The following is a 20,078-nucleotide window of genomic DNA, read 5'->3' as shown; positions in this document are numbered from 1 at the left end:
TCTGTATTGAGCGAGTCACTGGTACTTCCTGCTTTAGTTTTTGCTTGTAAGCATGAGAAATCAGCAATCAAAATGATAGAATTATGGTCAGATTTGCCAAATGGAGGGCGGGGGAGAGCTTTGTATGCATCTCTGTTTGTGGAGTGAAGGTGGTCTGGGGTTTTTTGTCCTCTGGTTGCACATGTGACATGCTGGTAAAAATGTGGTAAAACTGATTGAAGTTTGCCTGCATTAAAGTCTCCGGCCCCTAGGAGTGCCGCTTCTGGGTGAGCATTTTCTTGTTTGCTTATGGCCTTATAGAGTTGGTTGAGTGTGGTCTTAGGTGGTAAATAGAAGGCTACAAATAGTATAGATGAGAACTCTCTTGGTAGATAGTGTGGTCTACAGCTTATCATACGATACTCGACCTCAGGCGAGTAATACCTTGAGACTTCTTTAATATTAGACATTGCGCACCGGCTGTTATTGACAAAAAGACACACACCCCCAACTCTCGTCTTACCAGACGTAGCTTCTCTGTTCTGCCGGTTCATTAACCTTTCTAGCGCAGGGGTTGCGCAGCGGAACACCTCGACAACATTCCGCTGAAAAGGCAGTGCGCGAAATTCAAAAATATATTTTTTTAAATTTGTGACTTTCACACATTAACAAGTCCAATACAGCAAATGAAAGATACACATCTTGTTAATCTACCCATCGTGTCCGATTAAAAAAAAAATACTTCACAGCTAAAGCACAACATATGATTGTTAGATCACCGCCAAGTCGAAAAAACACACAGCCATTTTTCCAGCCAAAGAAAGGAGTCACAAAAAGCAGAAATATAGATAAAATTAATCACTAACCTTTGATGATCTTCATCAGATGACACTCATAGGACATCATGTTACACAATACATGTATGTTTTGTTCGATAATGTGCATATTTATATCCAAAAATCTCAGTTTACATTGGCGCTTTACGTGCAGTAATGTTTTGGTTCCAAAACATCAGGTGATTTTGCAGAAATACTAATAATAAACATTGATAAAAGATACTAGTGTTATTCACAGAATTAAAATAGACTTCTCCTTAATGCAACCGCTGTGTCAGATTTTTTTTTTTTATTACGGAAAAAGCATAATCTGAGAACGGCGCTCAGAACCCGAAACAGCCAGAGGAATAGCCACCATTTTGGAATCAACAAAGTTAGAAACAACACCATAAATATTCACTGACCTTTGATGGTCTTCATCAGAAGGCACTCCCAGGAATCCCAGTTCGACAATAAATGACTGATTTGTTCCATCATTTATGTCCAAATAGCCACTTGTTGTTAGCGTGTTCAGCCCAGTAATCCATCTTCATGAGGCACGAGCATTTCATCCAGACAAAAACTCCAAAAGTTCTGTTACAGTCCCTTAGAAACATGTCAAACGATGTATGGAATCAATCGTGAGGATGTTTTTAACATAAAACATCAATAATGTTCCAACCGGAGAATTCCTTTGTCTTCAGAAAGGCACTGGAACGAGAGGTAACTCTGTCGGGAGCGCGCGTCATAAGACCAAGGCTCTCTGCCAGACCACTGACTCAAACAGCACTCATGAGCCCCTCCTATATAGTATTTTTATTTATCCATTATTTTACCAGGTAAGTTGACTGAGAACACATTCTCATTTGCAGCAACAACCTGGGGAATAGTTACAGGGGAAATTAGCCAATTGTAAACTGGGGATTATTAGGTGACCGTGATGGTTTGAGGGCCAGACTGGTAATTTAGCCAGGACACCAGGGTTAACACCCCAGTCTTACGATAAGTGCCATGAGATCTTTAATGACCTAAGAGAGTCAGGACACCCGTTTAACGTCCCATCCGAAAGATGGCACCCTACACAGGGAATTGGGATATTTTCTTTAGACCAGAGGAAAGAGTGCCTCCTACTGGTCCTCCAACACCACTTCCAGCAGCATCTGGTCTCCCATCCAGGAACTGACCAGGACCAACTCTGCTTAGCTTCAGAAGCAAGCCAGCAGTGGTATGCAGGGTGGTATGCTGCTGGCTTGCTGCTAGTAGAATCCTCAAACCAGTTTCAAAAGACAGTTGACATCTAGTGGAAGCCGTAGGAAGTGCAACCTCATCCATATCTCAATGTGTACTCGGTAGGCCAAGCTAAGAAAAACTACATGAGTTCTGTTATACTCACAGACATCATTCAAACAGTTTTGGAAACTACAGAGTGTTTTCTATCCAATACTAATAATAATATGAATATATTATCATCTGGGACAGAGTAGGAGGCAGTTCACTCTGGGCATGCTATTCATCCAAAAGTGAAAATGCTGCCCCCTATCCCAAAAAGGTTAAAACATTCCTCCAGCTCCAAATGATCCATGTTGTCGTTCAGCCATGACTCGGTGAAACACAAGATATTACAGTTCTTAATGTCCCGTTGGTAGGATAATTGTAATCGTAGGTTAAACATTTTATCTTCCAATGATTGCATGGTAGCAAGTAGAACTGAAGGCAGTGGGAGTTCACCTACGGATTCTCAAAAGGCAGCCCGAACTGCGTCTTCTTTTCTTTACGAAAATGACGGGGATCTGGGCCAGTTCCCGGGACAGCAGTATATCCTTCTTGTCGGACTCGTTAAAGGAGAAAGATTCTTCCAGTTAGTGGTGAGTAATCCCATTTCTGATGGCCATAAGTTATTTTTGGTCATAAGAGATGGTAGCAGCAACATTATGTACAAAATAAGTTAAAAAATAAGTTACAAACAACGCAAAAAAATTAACAAAATAGCACAATTGGTTACGGGAATGTAAAACGTCAGCCATCCTCTTCGGCACCATCTTGTCCAACTGATATTCACATTTTCTAATTGATCTTTGAGAATGGGAAACATACACTGCTCTGGCGTAGAAATCTTTGACTGAGCTTTTACTGTGTGAGAGAATGATGGGGTGTTCTGTTCAGATCATAACTCTGTTAACCATTACCAGTTATCTTGCCTGGTTTTACATTGTTTTTGGTGAACTAGGGGACACATTAAACCATGCGTTGTTTATTGGAGAACAAAGGATGTTTCATGGTTCATGTGGATCTAATGTCAGCATTGGCCTTCTCTCACACTTACAGATTTGACAGACTTTTTAAAATACTATATTTGATATTTTGGACAGAAGGTTGTTCCAAAGATCAAATATTTAGAAAGTCACGCATGCTGTTCTCTTAATACAGTTGCATGACCATTAATTGTTAAGTGCACATTTTTCATGCATGTTTTCTTTGATCAATCGTGCTCTGTGGTGATTTCTGGGGAGAGGATTCAAATGGTCATGCATGCAATGCAATCACATGCGTGTTGTACTTTTGCAAATCTTATCCACTTAACCCAGACAAAAAAATGTCTCTCCCCAAATAGAGTTTTCCCTTTCCTCTGCTAAAATGTTTCTCTTATACTTGCATACTTGCTCAGTATACCGTGCATGTCTTTGGAGGACTCAGCTGTATTCAGCCTCACTTATTTACTTTCCCCCCCAAAGGGCTAACAGTAATTCAACATCTTACTCTGTCCACCCTCCCCTTCTAGGTCAACCTGAGCATTTTAGCTCCAACATATGAAATGCTATTTCCCCTAATGCTCTTTCAGCTATTTAAATATTAACTTAAATGGCAGGCCAGCGCACAAACAAGGAGTATCTCGGCATAAACTACAGGCGCAAACTACAGGCGTAAACAACAACATGTTTCTAATCGTTCGCTGATGTGTGATGTTGGAAATACTTTGTGACGTTAACATGAGTATACGTCCCAGATGACATCGAGGAGTTATTGTGTTGCCCCCCCACCCACTGATAGTCAGCCAGACAGCCAGCCAGTCAGCCAACCATTCAGTAAGTCAGCCAGTCAGCCAGTTAGCCAACCATTTAGTAAGCCAGTCAGTCAGCCTGCCAGCCAGTCAGCCAGTCAGCCAACCATTCAGTAAGTCAGCCAGTCAGCCAGTTAGCCAACCATTTAGTAAGCCAGTCAGTCAGCCTGCCAGCCAGTCAGTCAACCAGTCAGTAAGTAAGTAATTCTGTCATTCAGCCAGTCAACCAGTCAGCCAGTCAGTCAGTCAGTCAGTCTGTCTCTCCATCACGTCTGTAATCTCCCAGTCTGAATATCTGTCTCTGTTGTTCTCTCTGTCTGCTTTGTTGGTCACTGACTCAGCTCGGTGTGACTGTTTAATGTTTAATGGTAGTCAGTAGCTACACTATCTAGTGTACTGCTGTCTGTACCTGCTAGCTAACATATTCTAACTACCTGGGATTGCTCCTCTGCTGATTGGCTAAACTCAGGGTCTAAAACAACTGTATCATCCACTGGACACTATGGACCGACAGTCATGAGATAAATCACACAACAGAACTCTAAGGATGTCCTAAGTGGCAGATAATAGTGGTAGTTAATTCAATAAACATGTGGACACAGGTAAATTGTTCCTTCATTGTTCCAGCAGCAGCAAAATAGGTTTTCGAGACCGGATGCGGATGAACAACTCTCGGTCGTCCCAGGCGATCCGGAACAAGGCGTCTCCACTGCCTCCCGGGACAAGTTTCCGCCAGTCGCCCAGCACGGAGAATGTCCCAGAAGCCACCAGTCCCGGGAAGGTGCAGAAGAGCTGGAGCTTCAATGACCGCACGCGGTTCCGCACCTCTCTACGGCTCAAACCCAGACCTCCTGCAGACGGTGGGAATTAGGACTTAACTCACTCTCACCTGCATGCGGGGTCTGAAATGATTGACACCCCCTTGATAAAGATGAGCAAAAATGACTATACAAAATGACTAACTACTATTGCTCAGAGAAAGAGATTTTGTTTAACAAGCAATACTTTTTCTCTCAAAAAGGTAAGGGTCAAAATTGACACACCTATTTTCAAAATGTTGATTTTTGTGTCCAATTAACCAGTTCTCTGTGGATTCTGATATGTGCTTGGGGTTAGTGTCTTGCTGGAAGATCCACTTGCACAACCGCTGGTGTGCATGGCCTAAGAGCTCTGTTTTTATGTCATCCAACAAATGTAAATGCCTGGAGTTTGCTAAATGACATTGGCACTTGGATTGGAACCGGTGCTTTGGTCAGATGACATGAAAATAAAGCTCTTTGGCGACACAGACCAGTGGTCGGTTTGGCATTGAAATGAGAATGCATGAGCAGAAAATAACCTCATACCTACTGTAAAATATGGTGTTGGATCTTTGATGTTATGGGGCTATTTTGATTCCACTGGTCCTGGGTCACTTGTTAAGGTCAACGGCGTCATTAACTTTACCCAGTACCTGGATATTTTGCCAGGAGGCTGAAACTTGGCCACAAGTGGGTCTTCCTGCAAGACAATAACCCCAAGCACACATCAAAATTCACAAAGAAATTGGCAACAAAAAAATCAACATTTTGAAATGGCCATCTCAGTCTCCGGACTTAGACCCCATTGAAAACCTGTGGTTTATATTGAAGAGGGCCGTCCATAAGAGCAGATGAAGGATATCAAGGATCTGGAAAGATTCTGTATGGAGGAATGGTCTAAGATCCCTCCCAATGTGTTCTCCAACTCATTAAACATTTGAGAAAAAGGCTCAGTGCCATTATCCTCGCAAGGCATTGAAAGGTATTGAAAACAAGGGTGTCAATAATTTGACCTCTACCTTTTTGAGAGAAAAAAGTAGTGCAACGTGTCTTTCTCAGAGCAATTGTATTAGTATAAAATAATTTCCCATTTTTTTTATACAATTATTTGTTTCACCTTTATTTAACTAGGCAAGTCAGTTAAGAACAAATTATTATTTTCAATGACGGCCTAGGAACAGTTCAGGGGCAGAACGACAAATATTTATCTTGTCATCTCGGGGATCTGGCAACCTTCCAGTTACTAGTCCAACACTCTAACCACTAGTCGACCTGAATTATTTATTTTAAACTGTCATTTTTGCTAGTCTTTATCAAGGGTTTCCATTATTTCAGATCCCAATGTATATACAGTACATACTGTAGGCACATACACACAACTACGGTCTCACCTATATACTTGTACCATCTATAAAATGTACTAATTTGTGCACACACACTCTCACCTTGTTGTTGCCCTGTCCCCAGTGGAAGGAGTAGGGGAGGACAGTGTTGAAGACAAACCATATTGTGATGTAGCCATGGAAGAGGTGATCCCAGCAGTGAAGACCTTGATACGGGCTGTCAGGTGAGTCCTACACCCCCTCTCACATCACCCGTATCTGTACCCACAGGGTACCTACTGGTTCACACCATCCCTACCTGTACCCACAGGGTACCTACTGGTTCACTCCACCCCTACCTGTACCCACAGGGTACCTACTAGTTCACACCACACCACCCCTACCTGTACCCACAGGGTACCTACTGGTTCACTCCACCCCTACCTGTACCCACAGGGTACCTACTGGTTCACACCACACCACCCCTACCTGTACCCACATGGTACCTACTGGTTCACACCACCCCTACCTGTACCCACAGGGTACCTACTGGTTCACACCACACCACCCCTACCTGTACCCACATGGTACCTACTGGTTCACACCACCCCTACCTGTACCCACAGGGTACCTACTGGTTCACACCACACCACCCCTACCTGTACCCACATGGTACCTACTGGTTCACACCACCCCTACCTGTACCCACAGGGTACCTACTGGTTCACACCACCCCTAGCTGTACCCACATGGTCCCACTGGTTCACACCACCCCTACCTGTACCCACATGGTACCTACTGGTTCACACCACCCCTACCTGTACCCATATGGTACCTACTGGTTCACACCACCCCTACCTGTACCCACATGGTACTTACTGGTTCACACCACCCCTAACTGTACCCACAGGGTACCTACTGGTTCACACCCACCCCTACCTGTACCCACAGGGAACCTACTGGTTCACACCACCCCTACCTGTACCCACATGGTACCTACTAGTTCACACCACCCCTACCTGTACCCACATGGTACCTACTGGTTCACACCACCCCTACCTGTACCCACATGGTACCTACTGGTTCACACCATCCCTACCTGTACCCACATGGTACCTACTGGTCCACAGTACCCCTAACTGTGGAACCAGGTCACCTGTCTCCTCTCTGGTCCTCAAGTCGTCACAGAACTTGGGTCAATAGTACTTCCTGTTATGGTGGCTGTAGTAAGATGAATGCCCAGCTCCTCCAGTGGTCTCTGGCTGTTTGCAGTGTAAGCTGACAGTAGCGAAAAGTCCACTTTAGCATGGTAACTGAGCCTTCCTGCCGCAGGCCGGGTTCCCAGATCTGATCAGCAAAATTGTGATGTGTCCACACTTAAAAAGATGCCGCATAAAGCTTACTTCATATTTTTTTTTTAAATAAATAATAATCTCACTGCATCAGCGATAGCATACACAGACGTTTTGGCTTTGCAGCCTTCAGTGTGCGGGTACAAATATTTTCATTGAGCTGAGAAAAGCACCTTATAGTTGAAGTGTCTTCTTTCAGTCATAAAAGTGAATTGAAATTACTTAGGAACTGTGCACACTTTAGAAAGGTGTGTGGCCACTTGGAAAAACCAGTTAACCCTCTCACTCAAACCCTTGTCATTTGTTTGTCTTATGTTGCCCCTACCCCACATATCCAGGAATAGTCTTGTTACTCAATCCAGAGTATTTTCTTATTTCCTTATCAGTAAACATGGCAAAAGGACAGCAAATGTCAAATGCACATACAATCAACAGTGTAATGTTTGAATTCAGTCTTCTCAGGTGAGCTGTTGTGTCCTGAACTTTGGTCTTTATAATTTCCCCATAATCTATAAACGTTTCTTTTTAATTTGCTACCGTGCTTATGCACATATTTCTTCTGTAAGACACATTTCACTGTAGCCCTATCCATATAGGGCAATTCCCACGAGTGTAAAGGGTTAAAAGCAGCTTATAGAGTGTATGCTGAAGTGTAGTGTACATACAGTTGAAGTCAGAAGTTTACATACACCTTAGCCAAATACATTTAAACTCAGTTTTTCACAATTCCTGACATTTAATCCGAGTAAAAATTCCCTGTCTTGGGTCAGTTAGGATCACCACTTTATTTTAAGAATGTGAAATGTTAGAATAATAGTAGAGAGAATGATTTATTTCAGCTTTTATTTCTTTCATTACATACCCAGTGGGTCAGAGGTTTACATACACTCAATTAGTATTTGGTAGCATTGCCTTTAAATTGTTCAACTTGAGTCCAACGTTTCGGCTAGCCTTCCACAAGCTTCCCCCAATAAGTTGGGTGAATTTTGGCCCATTCCTCCTGAGAGCTGGTATAACTGAGTCAGGTTTGTAGGCTTCCTTGCTCGGACACACTTATTCAGTTCTTCCCACATATTTTCTATAGGATTGAGGTCAGGGCTTTGTGATGGCCACTCCAATACATTGACTTTGTTGTCCTTAAGCCATTTTGCCACAACTTTGGATGTATGCTTAGGGTCATTGTCCATTTGGAAGACCCATTTGCGACCAAGCTTTGGTGTCTTGAGATGTTTCTTCAATATATCCACATAATTTTCCTCCCCCTCATGATGCCATCTATTTTGTGAATTGCACCAATCCCTCCTGCAGCAAAGTACCCCCACAACATGATGCTGCCAACCTCGTGCTTCACGGTTGGGACGGTGTTCTTTGGCTTGCAAGTCCCCCCCCTTTTGGGTCATTATAGCCAAACAGTTCTATTTTTGTTTCATCAGACCAGAGGACATTTCTCCAAAAAGTACGATCTTTGTCCCCATGTGCAGTTGCAAACCTTCGTCTGGCATTTTTATGACGGTTATGGAGCGGTGGCTTCTTCCTTGCTGAGCGGCCTTTCAGGTTATGTCGATATTGGACTCATTTTTACTGCGGATATAGATTATTTTGTACCTGTTTCCTCCAGCATCTTTACAAGGTCCTTTGCTGTTGTTCTGGGATTGATTTGCACTTTCGTACGTTCAAGTACGTTCATCTCTAGGAGACAGAACATGTTACCTTCCTGAGCGGTATGACGGCTGCGTGGTCCCATGGAGTTGATACTTGCGTACTATTGTTTGTACAGATGAACGTGGTACCTTCAGGCGTTTGGAAATTGCTCCCACGAATGAACCAGGTCTTGGCTGATTTCTTTTGATTTTCCCATGATGTCAAGCAAAGAGTCACTGAGTTTGAAGGTAAGTCTTGAAATACATCCACAGGTACACCTCCAATTGACTCAAATGATGTCAATTAGCCTATCAGAAGCTTCTAAAGCCATGACGTAATTTTCTGGAATTTTCCAAGTTGTTTAAAGGCACATTCAACTTAGTGTATGTAAACTTCTGACCCATTGGAATTATGATACAGTGAATTATAAGTGAAATAATCTGTCTGTAAACAATTGTTGGAAAATGACATGCACAAACCGACTTGCCAAAACTAAGTCTGAAATACCTACATGTTTCAAGCAGACCACCATAGTCCTTGTGGCCAAGGAAATGAAGGTAACCTCCCTAAATGACTACTGCCCCGTAGCACTCAAGTCAGTAGCCATGAAGTGCTTTGAAAGGCTGGTCATGGCTCACATCAACATCATCATCCCAGAAACCCCAGATCCATTCCAATTTGCATACCGCCCCCACAGATCCACATATGATGCAATCTCAATCGCACTGCACACTGCCCTTTCCCACCTGGACAAAAGGAACACCTATGTGAGAATGCTATTCATTGACTACAGTTCAGTGTTCAACACCATAGTTCCCACAAAGCTCATCACTAAGCTAAGGACCCTGGGACTTAACACCTCCCTCTGCAACCGGATCCTGGACTTCCTGACGGGCTACCCCCAGGTGGTAAGGGTAGGCAACAACACATTTGCCACTCTGATCCTCAACAGTCGGTGCGTGCTTCGTCCCTCCTGTACTCCCTATTCACCCACGACTGTGTGGCCAAGCATGACTCCAAAACCATCCTTAAGTTTGCTGATGAGACAACAGTGGTAGGCCTGATCACCAACAACGATGAGACAGCCTATAGGGAGGAGGTCAGAGACAGGACAACAACCTCTCCCTCAACATGAGCAAGACAAAAGAGCTGATCGTGGACTACAGGAAAAGGAGGGCCAAACACGCCCCCATTCACATCAACAGTGCTGTAGTGGAACAGGTACCTTCAAGTTCTTTGGTGTCCACATCACCAACAAACTATCATGGTCTAAACACACCAAGACAGTCGTGAAGAGGTCACGACAATGCCTTTTCCCCCTGAAAAGAAAGATTTGGAATGGGTCCCCAGATCCTCAAAAAGTTCAACAGCTGCACCATCAAGAGCATCCTGATTGGTTGCATCACCACCTGGTATGGCAACTGCTTGGCATCTGACCCTAAGGCGCTACAGAGGGTAGTGCGGTACGGTCCAGTACAACACATCCAGAACCTATATACTAGGCGGTAACAGTGTAAGGCCCATAAAATAGTCAAATACTCCAGTCACCAAAGCATAGACTATTCTCTCTGCTACCACATGGTCCCAAGTCTAGGTCCAAAAAGCTCCTTAATAGGTTCTACCCCCAAGCCATAAGACTGCTGAACAATTGATCAGACCCCCTCTTTGTTTTTACACTCCTGCTACTTACTCACTGTTTATTATCTATGCATAGTCACTTTACCTCTACCTACATGTACAAGTGACCTCAACTAACTGACTCCGTACCTCCTGTATATAGCCTCGTTATTGTTATTTTATTGTGTTACTTTTCATTTTATTTTTACTTTAGTTTATTTAGTAAATATTTTCTAACCTTATTTCTTGAAGTTAATTGTTGGTTAAGGGCTTGTAAGTAAGCATTTTACGGTAAGGTCTACACATGTTGTATTAGGCGCATGTGACAAATACATTTTTTATTTGATTTAATAGTGGATTGGGACTGGATTCAATCGAGGGAGGGCCCTAGTTAGTACCATGCTTGCACATGAAAGCGTAAATATTATTACCTTACAAAGATACCGGCAAAGTAGGACATACAGAACTTTTGTGGCTTTGTGAGTAGTTACTGAATAATATGCTAATAGTTTTTCCCATTGTTACAATTATTTATTTTCACGAAACTGGAAAAATAAAGGAAACATCAACATAGTGTTTTAATAGGGTGTTGGGCCACAATGAGCCACCAGAACAGCTTCAATGCACCTTGGCATAGATTCTACAAGTGTCTGGGACTCTATTGGAGGGGTGCGACTCCAATCTTCCTGGAGTAATTCCATCATTTGGTGTTTTGTTGATGGCGGTGGAAAATGTTGTCTCAGGCTCCGCTCAAGAATTGGTCCATTGGTATGACAATATAGAACCCCTAGTTTAAATAAACCACATGACACTGGATGTGTTCCAAATGGTACTCTATTCCCTTCCTATATAGTGCACTACTTTATATAGAGCTCCACTTTATAGGGAATATGGTGCTATTTGGAGTGCATCAATTGACTTCAGCTATGTGTTGTTCTGTACCTCCACACTGGGGCAGGTGTGTGTGACTGGCAGATTCCCCACCTAAGATTGATGTCTTTTGAAAAACAGGTATATTTTAGCTGGGGCTTCACTTTAGGAAGACTAATTTAGTTAATCAGCCTGCCTACCTATCTGTGGAAATGTGGGGAGTTTGGCCGTTTGGGGTATGGGGGGGATGTTTAGAGGGAGAGAGATCTGCATACTTGCTGTAATACTCTTCTCAAACTAATCAAGCTCTGCTAAAGCCACTCATAGTCAACTTTTGTATTTCTGCCCAGTTGGGAACCTTTGACACTATTGAAGCAATTTCATGCAGTTTTATCCATAAACTTTTTTTCTAGAGAGTTTGGAAAGTCTACCATTTGCCTATCGTTTGCCTAGTGATAGTTCCATTGCTCTGCAAGTTAGAAGTTGTTTTTTAAGCTCATGTACCTTTTAATAAACAATAGTTTCCCTTTTGGTGTTACACCAAAAAGCTTCCTCCTCCATCACACTCACTTCACTACTTATGTCATGTCATGAGTAATGTGCATAGAACCAATTAAAAAATGACAGAATGCTGACTTTGTATATTCAATGCTGACTTCAAAATCTCAACATTTCGGTACCGATGCGGTCTCCTAAAGTGCTGCTCCATTTCCCCACCAGAGCCTCTGAGCCTGTAGATAATGATATAGTGCCAACTATGCCCCTATGCCAGGTAGCTGTAGGGGGCATACTTCAGGCTGACCATGTATTATTATAACCATAACACGCGATCAAGAGAGACTCAGCACTTTGAAGAACCCCTTTAATTATTTTTATTTTTTCATTCCTTTCTACTTTTCCTTACCCTTTCTTTAACCCACACCTGAGACCCGCCTGAGACCCGCCTGAGACCCGCCCTGTCAGAAAAAAATATGCTTCTACCTGCAAAATGAAAAAATACACCCTGCAAAAATCAGCACACACCACTAAACTGCCATTGCACATGCAAGCTGTTCAGTCGCCACGTTACACCCTTCCGCCTTCCTGTCTGTGCCACAGCCCTGCTGTGATGTGGTGTGCGTGTGTGTTTCACCAACACACTGATATCAAAGCAGCCTTAGCCCGTCTGTGTGTGAGAGATAGGGTTTCCTCATAAAACAGCCCCCCTCCTCACCCGCCTCGCCCCGCTTCCACTCTCTGCCCACTCCAACTCACGGAGCAATCCATCACGGTGTGGGATGACCGGTTAAGTGCTTCTGTTTTGCGATGCTAACATTTGGCGTTTCCTGTGTTCTGCCGAGCCAGCACCTTAGGATCCGGGTGGGGGAGAGTAGCACAGCCAGCCGATTTTACTCTGTTTCTCCTATAGTGTGACAAGCAGACAAAACTCTGCCCAAAGCAGTGCTGTTGTTGGCCTTGACACTATTGTACAGTATGTGCTTGGTCAACACTCTTCAGCCCCACGTACCCTTTACTTCTCTCTAGGAAAGGGCAACTATTGGTGGAGGGAGGATGTGAATAATATTAGCTTTGTGCACAGCTGTCTCACTGAGAGGAGAGGGGTTAGACTAGACACACACACACAGGGGTCCACCTCGTGTGTGTGTGTGTGTGTGCGTCTGTGTCTGTGTCTGTGTGTGTGTGTGTGTGTGTTAGAGAGAGCTAATAGCTGACTTAGCAGAGGGCCAGGGTGTGCAGAAAACCGAGTGTGTCCCTCTCTCCTTACACAGTGCACCGGAACAAGGGTGTCGATTAGAGATATGTATACAGTAAGTATTCTATACATAGCTCTACTGTACATGTCTCATTGATAATACAGGAGCAATGTCATTGTCAGATTTCACAACAAAGGGGAATCATTGTGGAACTCTCCAGTGGTTTCCTTTTATGAGGCTATTTCTGAATGATATTGGTAAGGTCACTTTGACTGCAAATCTCACTTAATCACACCTACGTAGTTACACTGATGAAGCTCAGGACTCGTTTCATGGTTAAATGCTTTTGCAGTATTCACTTATTTATTTCAGCAGTGTGAGGCATTTCTACGAATGTTTGTGTGTGCGTGTGTAGGATTCTGAAGTTCCTGGTGGCCAAGAGGAAGTTTAAGGAGACTCTGCGTCCGTACGACGTGAAGGACGTCATAGAGCAGTACTCTGCTGGACACCTGGACATGCTGGGGAGGATCAAGAGTCTACAAACCAGGTACACACACACACACACACACACACACACACACACACACACACACACACACACAACAGTTGAAAACAAAGTGGATTCATACCCCCACACACTCCATCACCTATACCACCACAAAAGGAACCATTTTAATAATGGTTGTTGATTGTTGTGTGTTGTCCTGGTCCTCCCCAGAGTGGATCAGATAGTGGGTCGGGGATCGTCCTACCAGCCAGATAATAAGAAGGTGAGGAGTGAGAAGGGAGAGAAGACCCCTCCAGAACTGGACCTTCTGGACGAGCTCAGTATGATGGGACGGGTCATTAAGGTGGAGAAACAGGTACAGAGCTCCAGTATGGTAGATTGATTGCTCAGGTGCTTAGACAATATAGTTCTGAGTGAATGTTTGTAGGAAACACTTCATTTACATTCCAGGCCTGTTTCAGATGGTATTTTCCTGATGATGAATTATTTAGGTCAGTGTCCCATACCCCTTCAAACATTCAACCTCCAGCTGCGTACCCCCTCTAACACCAGGGTCAGCGCACTCTCAAATGTAGTTTTTTTGCCATCATTGTAAGCCTGCCACACACACAGTATACAATAAATGTATAAATAAACATAAGAAGAAGTGTGAGTTTTTGTCACAACCCAGCTCGTGGAAAGTGACAGACCTCTTATAGGACCAGGGCACAAATAATAATATAATAATAATCAATAATTTTGCTCTTTATTTTACCATCTCACATTTAAAACTTTATTTGTTCATTGAAAATTGCGAATAACTCACCACAGGTTAATGAGAAGGGTGTGCTTGAAAGGATGCACATACAGTGCCTTGCGAAAGTATTCGGCCCCCTTGAACTTTGCGACCTTTTGCCACATTTCAGGCTTCAAACATAAAGATATAAAACTGTATTTTTTTGTGAAGAATCAACAACAAGTGGGACACAATCATGAAGTGGAACGACATTTATTGGATATTTCAAACTTTTTTAACAAATCAAAAACTGAAACATTGGGCGTGAAAAAACTGAAAAATACAGTTTTATATCTTTATGTTTGAAGCCTGAAATGTGGCAAAAGGTCGCAAAGTTCAAGGGGGCCGAATACTTTCGCAAGGCACTGTAACTCTGCAATGTTGTGTTGTATTGGAGAGAGTCTCAGTCTTAAATCATTTTACACACACAGTCTGTGCTTGTGTTTAGTTTTCATGCTAGTGAGGGCCGAGAATCCACTCTCACATAGGTACGTGGTTGAAAAGGGCATCAGTGTCTCAACAGCGCGATTTGCCAAGGGAGGATACTCTGAGGATACTCTGAGGATACTCTGAGGATACTCTGCCCAATCCAGAAAGCTGGCAGTGGCTTCTGATTAACTTCAATTTTCACAGAACTGTTTGTTGCTATCTTGATGCGGCTCTCTTGTTCAGATATCGGTAAGTGGACTGGAGGCAGGGCATGAAAGGGATAACGATCTGTTTCGGGAAAGTACCTGCGTTATTGCCCACCCAACTCACTCAGGTGCTTCGCTATATCACATTTGACATTGTCCCTAAGCTTGAATTCATTTGCACACGAAAAATCATACAATGATGGAAAGACCTGTGTGTTGTCCTTGCTAATGCAGACAGAGAAGAGCTCCAACTTCTTAATCATAGCCTCAATTTTGTCCCGCACATTGAATGTAGTTGCGGAGAGTCCCTGTAATCCTAGATTCAGATCGTTCAGGCGAGAAGAAACATCACCCAGTAATGTGAGAAACTCGTCATCATGCAAACGGTCAGACAAGTTGTAACGACTGATTTCTTCCTCTTCCTCTGAAGAGGTGTAGCAAGGATCGGACCAAGATGCGGCGTGGTAAGTGTCCATGGTTGTTTATTTAAGAACATAAACTGAACACTATGAATACAAAAACAATAAACGTGAACAAACCGAAACAGTACCGTGTGGCGACAAACACAGACACGGAAACAAACACCCACAAACAAACAGTGAAACCCAGGCTACCTAAGTATGATTCTCAATCAGAGACAACTAACGATACCTGCCTCTGATTGAGAACCATACTAGGCCGAAACATATAAATCCCAAAATCATAGAAAAACAAACATAGACTGCCCACCCCAACTCACGCACCTGGCCATACTAAATAAAGACAAAACAAAGGAAATAAAGGTCAAGACGTGACACAAGTGAAAATTATGGTCAGTAAATAAAACTTTAAGCTTGTCTCAATTTTTTTTTAATGTGTAAATACTTTGCCCCTTCATAACCAGCGCCCTTCTGTATGTTGTAAAAGCGTTAGATGGTCGCTGCCCATATCATTGCATAGTGCAGAAAATACACAAGAGTTCAGGGGTTGTTCATTTTCACTGTAGTGTCCAAAACGTCTTTCAAGCTGGCAGGCATTCCCTTGGCAGCAAGAGCCTCTCGGTGGATGCTGCAGTGTACCCAAGTGGCGTCGGGAGCAACTGCTTGCATGCACGTTACCACTCCACTATGTCTCCCTCTTATGGCTTTTGCGCCATCAGTAGAGATGCACATCTTGACCACCAAAGTCCATTTGATTTCACAAAGCTGTCCAGTACTTTAAAAATATCCTCTCATGTTGTCCTGGTTTGCAGTGGTTTGCAGAAGAGGATGTCTTCCTTAATTGACCCCCCATAAACATTAAGGACATATACCAGGAGCTGTGCCAGGCCTGCCACGTCTGACTCATACAGCTGTAACGCATAGAATTCACTGGCTTGTATACGAAGCAGTAATTATTTCAAAACATCTCCTGCCATGTCACTGATGCGTTGGGAAACAGTGTTGTTTGATGAATACATCATCTGTATAGTTTTTTGGGCCTTTTCCCCCAGCATTGTCCCAGACATATCCACGGCAGCAGGAATAATTAAGTCCTCCACAATATTATGGGGCTTACCTGTCCTAGCCACTTGGTAGCTCACCATAGAAAACGCTTCTAGCCCCTTCTTATTAATGGTATCTGTTGCTTTTATACATGCCTTACTACTCGAAAGTCATCTTAATTCTCACTCATAAAACTCCTGTGGCTTATTTTTCAAATTGGCATGTTTTGCTTCTAAATGTCTCCGCAAGAGTGAAGGTTTGATCGAGTTGTGAGAAAGTACTTTTGCACATATAACACACTGTGGTTGAGGAAAGGCACTACGCCCAATATAAGTGAACCCCGAATTATATTTGCGCCACTTCGACCAACGTCCCTGTCTGTTGTTCGGTGCTTTCCCGGGTAAGGGGGCAGTAGCTCTTCGGCTGCATCAGATTCACAACTGTCAGTGTTCATGCTAGCTGGACTAACAACAAATGTAGAATTACTGATGTTAGCATTGGATGTGCTGTGGAAGCAGAACAACGTCTGTCATCGACAGGTGTAGTACTGCTGGTAGTAGCAGTACTACCAGTAGAGCTGGTATGTGTCTCTATGGACGCGGGCCTTACTTTTTTTTAACCATTCATCCTTTTTCGAGCAAATGGAATGAGCAGCAGCTACGTTTGGCTACATACGGACCGATAGTGAAATTCCTGCAAGAGAGTAATGGTTAATATGATTGGATGTAAATTCTTTGACTAGGCTGCCTGTATTTGATATTGTGTTGTTATTTCGCTGAACACTAGATGGTTTAATTTTATTTTTGGCAGGGAAACGAGGCTACTCAGGCGAGAAAAAAACCTCACCCAAATGTATAGCCCCGTTGGAAAATATATATGGAATGTTTGAAAATGTGAAGAAATAAAATAAAATAAAAAATATATTTAAAAAAAATGTGTTTATTATAATTTTTTAAATGTGAATCACATTTTATTTTGCGTGGCCCCGATGGCATTGCGCGTACCCCCGTTTGAGAATAACTGGTTTAGGTTATTCTTTGGTAATTACTATGTAATAACCTTTTCATTTAATTTGTAAGAAAATACCAGGTAAATGATAGACTGTAAAATAATAATGTCTATTTGACTTTATTATTCCATTGTGTATATTAGTACATAACATTGGGGCCAGTGGCGCAATGTCTGACTACGGATCAGAAGATTCTAGGTTTGACTGCTGGCTCGGCACTGTATTTAGTTGACCAAAATCAAGCTCTGAAAAATATTTAATTTACTCCTGAGGTGTTGACCTGTTGCACCCTCGACAACCACTGTGATTATTAGAATTTGACCCTGTTGGTCATCTATGAACGTTTGAACATCTTGGCCATGTACTCTTATAATCTCCACTCGGTACAGTCAGAAGAGGACTGGCCACCCCTCAGAGCCTGGTACCTCTCTAGGTTTCTTCCTAGGTTCCTGCCTTTCTTGAGAGTTTTTCCTAGCCACCGTGCTTCTATACCTGCATTGCTTGCTGTTTGGGGTTTTAGGCTGGGTTTCTGTATAGCATTTTGTGACATCAGCTGATGTAGAAAGAGCTTTATAAATACATTTGATTGATTGATTGAGCATAGCTAGTACTAATAACATAGTTGAACGTCGCGCTTTTGTCATATATGTTTATCTTGTGATTTTTGTATAGCGTTTGTATCTTGTTGTTTTGTCGGTGTGTACAGGTGCAGTCGATAGAGAACAAGCTGGACCTCCTTCTTAACTTCTACACCCAGTGTCTGAAGAAAGGCTCATCCAACTTCACCCTGTCCTCCCTGTTGGAACCAGACCTGACATCAGACTACCACAGCCCCACGGACCACCGCGACCTCTTCCCCTCTGCCAACACACTCAACATCTCCCACTCAGAGTCCAGCAATATGGAGTGACTGGTAGTGTACTCACTGACTGGGGCTGGGGCTGGGGCGGGTATGAACTGGGCCCACCACTAGACCCTCACCTCAATGTTTTTAAGCCCTGAGATGTCATGTCACTATACTAGACTGTAGCAGCACTCCTGGAACAAACCTCTATGCCCATATCTATTTGCAGTTGTAACCCTTGACCTTTCTACTGATCACCAAACCAATTAGATTCCTAACTTAGAATCCTCTTTCTAGGAATTCAGACTCCACACTTTAGAACCCACACTTATTAGTCCCTCCCTCCACATATTTAAAATCCTCTGCTTCATATGTTAGAGCCACCAATAGTGGAGAATTCATCATGCTATCCTCTCTCTATTTTAGTGCTGAGCGATTAACCGAAATGTTGGTTATTGTTCACCAACGTCGGGTCAGGTATCTGAATTCCATTTAATTCTGTTTTTATCTGTGAGCTCAGAGATGAATCATATTGACCGAACTGTGCGATGTAGTAGGGAGTTGTAATTTCCAACAGGCCAATGGACTCTACAAGGTATCGAAAGCATTCCACAGGGATGATGGCCCATGTTGACTCCAATGCTTCGGTCAATCTGGAGGCAAAAGAACCATACACCTGTTTAGGCGAGGTGCTTGAAAAATAAAAGGAGAGACGCAAACTCTAGGAGCTCAGACGCAATAATGTAATAACCAATAGCCAAGCTGTCTTCATCAGGGTAACGCTGCAATGCTTCCCACAGTTGTCAAGTTGGCTGGATTTCCTTTGGGTGGTGGACCATTCTTGATACATGTGGGAAACTGTTTAACTCTTGACACACTCAAACCTGTGCGCCTGGCACCTACTACCATACCCTGTTCAAAGGCTCTTCAATATTTTGTCTTGAACATTCACCCTGTGAATGGCACACACACACACAATACATGTTTCAATTGTCTCAAGGCTTAGAAATCCTTCTTTAACCTGTCTCCTCCCCACTGATTAAAGTGGATTTAACAGGCAACATCATTAAGGGGTCAAGACTTTCACCTGAATTCACCTGGCCAGTCTACATCATGGAAAGACCAGGTGTTCTCACTTTAAAAAACAGCTAAAATAGTGATTTTGTCAGACAGCATAGATGAGGAAGACTTGGAATTAAATAATAGTCGTAAAATTAAACAAATGTAATTTACACAACTGAAATATTTTATTAAGGTCATGTGACTAAATTATGGTTAATTTATTTTTATTTAACTAGGCTAGTCAGTTAAGAACAAATTCTTATTTTCAACGACAGCCTAGGAACAGTGGGTTAGTTGCCTTGTTCAGGAGTAGAACGACAGATTTTTACCTTGTCAGCTCGGGGATTCAATCTTGCAACTTTTCAGTTACAAGTCCAATGCTCTAACCACTAGACTACCTGGCGCCCCAGGCTGCAGTAATGGGCTGTCACTACCATCATGGAACTTTTATTACATGTTTTATTCTGTATTGGTATAGCATTCAACCCACATAATGCATAGTGCATTTCATGTTTTAAAAAATTATCGAAATGGAAAACCCTGATTCTTTTTTAATAATGGCACTGAAACCGACCGACCTCAAAAAGCACTAATCGCTCAGCACTGCTCTATTTCCATCAACCCTTACCACCCT

At 42.9% G+C, this 20,078-nt stretch overlaps 1 protein-coding gene across 2 annotated transcripts in view; it reads left to right on the top strand.

Moving 5' to 3' along the window:
• Nucleotides 1-19,377, top strand: part of kcnq4 (potassium voltage-gated channel subfamily Q member 4) — a 126,766-nt gene extending 107,389 nt beyond the window's left edge. Inside the window, exons 10-14 of one of the 2 annotated variants that reach the window (XM_090209105.1) lie at nucleotides 4,483-4,712; nucleotides 6,120-6,219; nucleotides 13,564-13,695; nucleotides 13,867-14,011; nucleotides 18,245-19,377. In XM_090209105.1, coding sequence (XP_090065231.1) covers nucleotides 4,483-4,712; nucleotides 6,120-6,219; nucleotides 13,564-13,695; nucleotides 13,867-14,011; nucleotides 18,245-18,448 — 811 coding nt within the window. In that variant the 3' untranslated portion in view covers nucleotides 18,449-19,377. Of the gene's footprint in view, nucleotides 1-4,479; nucleotides 4,713-6,119; nucleotides 6,220-13,563; nucleotides 13,696-13,866; nucleotides 14,012-18,244 lie in introns of both variants that reach the window. The other variant, XM_021572588.3, reaches the window with a different exon arrangement.
• Nucleotides 19,378-20,078: the final 701 nt, after the last annotated feature.

The sequence above is a fragment of the Oncorhynchus mykiss genome, chromosome 18, assembly GCF_057628025.1.
Source record: "Oncorhynchus mykiss isolate SJ-2025 chromosome 18, ASM5762802v1, whole genome shotgun sequence".
Classification (NCBI taxonomy): domain Eukaryota; kingdom Metazoa; phylum Chordata; class Actinopteri; order Salmoniformes; family Salmonidae; genus Oncorhynchus; species Oncorhynchus mykiss.
The sequence above is the reverse complement of the archived record's forward strand: the minus strand, read 5'-3'. Positions and strand labels throughout refer to the sequence as shown.